This window comes from Chrysochloris asiatica, unplaced genomic scaffold, assembly GCF_000296735.1.
Source record: "Chrysochloris asiatica unplaced genomic scaffold, ChrAsi1.0 scaffold00158, whole genome shotgun sequence".
Lineage (NCBI taxonomy): Eukaryota > Metazoa > Chordata > Mammalia > Afrosoricida > Chrysochloridae > Chrysochloris > Chrysochloris asiatica.
Genome location: NW_006408676.1, coordinates 7,981,496 through 7,985,239, shown reverse-complemented (window position 1 = coordinate 7,985,239; position 3,744 = coordinate 7,981,496). Strand labels below are relative to the sequence as shown.

General features: G+C 40.9%; 1 protein-coding gene across 1 annotated transcript; it reads right to left on the bottom strand.

Annotated features, from left to right (window-relative positions):
* Positions 1-1,801: 1,801 nt before the first annotated feature.
* LOC102821859 (olfactory receptor 10G6-like) lies at positions 1,802-2,821 on the bottom strand. The gene has a single exon (XM_006871032.1). The coding sequence runs from the start codon at positions 2,819-2,821 to the stop codon at positions 1,802-1,804; it is 1,020 nt and encodes a 339-aa protein (XP_006871094.1).
* Between the last annotated feature and the right edge of the window lie 923 nt (positions 2,822-3,744).

Here is a 3,744-nt window from a genome sequence, read left to right as displayed (position 1 = left end):
TGTTTTAAGTCCCCTTATTTTCAGCAAGCAAGGTTGTATCATCTGCATATCTCAGGTTGTTAATCAGGTTCCTCCAATCCTGATGCCAGGTGGTTTTTTTTTTTTTTAATAGAACCCAGTTTTTCGGATCATTTGTTCAGCATACAGGTTGAATAATATGGTGAGAGAATACAATCTTCTTGCATACCTTTTTAAATGTTAAACCATTCAGTGTTCCCATGTTCTGTTCAAACAACTGCCTCTTGGTCCACGTACAGATTTCTCATGAGCACAATTAAGTGTTCCGAAATACTCACACTTCACAATGTTGTCCATAGTTTGTCATGAATCACATAGTCGAAAACCTTTATGTAGTCAATAAAGCATAGGTAAACATCTTTCTGTTATTCTCTGCTTTTAGCCAAGATCCATCGGACATCAGCAATGATATCCCTCATTCCACAGCATCTTCTGAATCTGGCTTGAACCTCTGGAAGTTCTCTGTCAAGGATGTTTGCAGCATTTCTGTATTACCTTTAGTAAAACTTTCTTCGCATGGGATATCAAAGAGATTGTCCGATGATTTCCTCATTCCGTTGGGTCACCTGTCTTTGGAATGGGCACAAATACGGATCTCTTCTAATCAGTCAATAATCCTACCTATCTCACATGACTGTTGCCAAGGTCAAATCAGGTATTTTGCATGAAAGCTATTTACAATCCTGGTGTGCCATTGTATGATATTGAACTGGACTGAAAGGTTGGTTTGAAACACAAGGTCGGCAGTTCAAACTCAAACTCACCAGCTGCTCCTTGGAAACTCTAAACAGGTTGCTATGAGTCAAAAGGACTCCACGGCACTTAACAACAACAACAACAACAAGATCTATTCAGGAGTCCTGGTGTGGCTCTGTAGGATAAGCACTAAATGGTTTTTTGAATCACAGTGTTGGCCATTGAAAATCACTAGCCACTCATCAGAAACCCTACACAGGATATAGGGAATCAGCTCTACAACACTTAACACTAAGAGCTATTCAAGGGTCTCAGTGGTAGAATTCTCACTTTTCTTGAGAGAAACCTTGTTTCAATTACTTAACAATGTGTCTCAAGTGTATCCACCACACATCTGTCAGTGGAGGTGTGCATATGCTATGATGTTGAACAGAAGTCAGTGGAGCTTTTACTGGGAAGAAAGGATTGAACAACTAAATCTGAAAGGCAGCCAATGACAACTTGATGGATCACAACAGTGAGATCCCATTGAGCCTACGTTCATCATGAGTCAGAGAGCAATCTGAAAGCAACTAACAAGAGTCATTCCATCATCAGTGTAGGATTTAGATGCTATGGTATATATGCAAATGGATACCACAGAAAAATCACCTTTTATATGGACATTTTACTTATCTTGGATCTTTTCTAATGGTGCTATTCTTGTTGATTGCTTTGGTTTCTTTGTATTGCTACAGAAAGAAGAAATTTGGGAAATCATATTCTGGGAGTGGATTATAAAGTGGAATTTTGAAGGGTTTCCACCTCTCTATCTAGAAATACTGGAGTCCTAGTGTGGCGCTGTGGGTTAATTCCCTAGACTGCAAAGCAGTTTGATCTGCAAAGTCGGTGGTTCAAGCTCACTGGCTGGTCCTCAGAAAACCTATACAGGGTTGCTATGGATCAGAGCCAACTCGACAGCACTTAACAACAACCTAGCAGTCATACTCTTTTTATAAACATTTTTTGTTCTCCTTTTGTCATAAATCTGCCCAATTATTTGGTGTTCTGAATTTTAGTTTCTACTCTGTGTCCGCAGTGGGTGGAGTCAGTGAGTCTGCACCTCCTTGCGTCCTACCAGTCTCCCTAGTGCTGCCTTCATCTCTTTATTTCGGAGTGTGTAGATGATGGGGTTAAGCAAGGGAGTAATGACAGTGTAGAAGACGGCCACCACCCCATCCAGAGATTCATGTGAGTTAGGCCTCAGGTAAATGAAAGTGCAGGGAACATAATAAACAATGACAACAGTGAGGTGGGCAGCACAGGTGGAGAAGGCATTGCGACGCCCATCAGCAGAACGGATTCTCAAGATGGCAGCTACTATATAGCCATAGGAAGTAAGGATAAGTGCGAAGCAGGTGAGGGCCAGGAAGCCAATGTCCACAAGGGTGACCAACTCATTGATGGTGGTGTCAGCACAGGCTAGGTACAGCATGGCAGGAATGTCACAGAAGATGTAGTCTACTTGGTTTGGACCACAGAAGGGCAGCCGGAATATGAAAGTTGTTTGGAAGAGTGAGTGGAGGGTGCCTCCAAACCAGGTGCCAAAAGCCAGGTAAGTACAGACGCTGCGGGTCATGATGGTGGCATAGTGTAAAGGTTTACAGATGGCCAGGAAACGGTCATAAGCCATGAGTGTGTAAAGGAAGCATTCAGTACAGCCCAGGAAATGGAAAGAAAAGAGTTGGATTGCACAGCCCACAAAGGAGATTACTCTATTATCCAAGAGAAAGATAGTCAGCATTTTGGGGACAATGGCAGTGGAAATGGTCATATCCAGGAAGGAAAGGTGACAGAGGAACCAGTACATAGGACGGTGGAGCCGGATGTCCACCAAGATTGTGATGATGATGATCCCATTGCCAGAGACAGTGAGGACATAGATAACAAGGAAAATTAGAAAGAATGGTACACCCAGATGCGGTGGGTAGTGCAAGCCGACCAAAATGAAATGAGACACGGAAGTCTGGTTTCCAATTTGCATTTCCTTGTTGTTCACATCTGCTAAAAGAAGTAGGAGAAGTACAGTTTCAGTATCTTCTAAAATCTCTAGACATGGTACATGCATACGTCATCCTCAAATATGGGCAAAAAGGAGATCCTGTCACTATTTGTCATTCTCAGACTTCACATTCCTCCCAACACCTGATTCTGAGATCATGCTTGCTTTCAAGGAACAATTGCTCCTTGAAACAATTGCTTCAAATCTATGTCTCAGATTACATGTATATAAACGAAAGGGAAGGAAATGCCTGATAGAAGAATAAGCATGCTTATATGAAATTTAAATCAATGAAAGAAAAGGCTGTTTTGTAATCTTCCTTTACTTTAACATCTAATGTATGTGCCAGGGTTTCTAACTTTCTAGTTCTAAGAACCAGAGAGTTGGAATCATTTTTCCTAATATAAATGTTCCTAATGAAAATCTATGTAGATTTGTTTAAAATACACTAGCAGAGTCAAATTGGACCTAATAATATTCAGAATCTTTGGAGGTGTAAACAGAAACATCTACTTTCAAAATATCTATTTCAAAATTGCATCTGCCATTAAATATTCTTCAAGATAGTAGTAAAGCAGTTTTTTTTTAAAAAAAAAAAAAGCAGCCTCAGAGAATCTATTACATTCTCTTCTCTCTGCCTCTGGGTAATTGTAGTCCATACATACATACATACATCCCCATAATAAAGCAGAGCATTAGTAACTTCTTCCAACAAGAAGTACAGCCAGAATGTTCCTTAGAGGCTAGGATAGCCAGACTTCATCTCTTATACTTTGGACATATTATCTGATGGGACCAGTGTCTGGAGAAGGACATTATGCTTGGTAAAGTGGAAGATCAGTGAAAAAGAGGACGACCCCCAATGAGATGGATTGGCATAGTGGCAGCAGCAATGAGCTCGAGTGTAGCAATGTTTGTGAGATTGGCACAGGACCGGCAGTGTTTCATTCTGTTGTACATAAAGTCATTATGAGTTAGTACCGACTCCA

Coding starts and splice junctions, on each gene's coding strand:
- LOC102821859 (XM_006871032.1), bottom strand. CDS start 2,821: ATGCATGTACCATGTCTAGAGATTTTAGAAGATACTGAAACTGTACTT.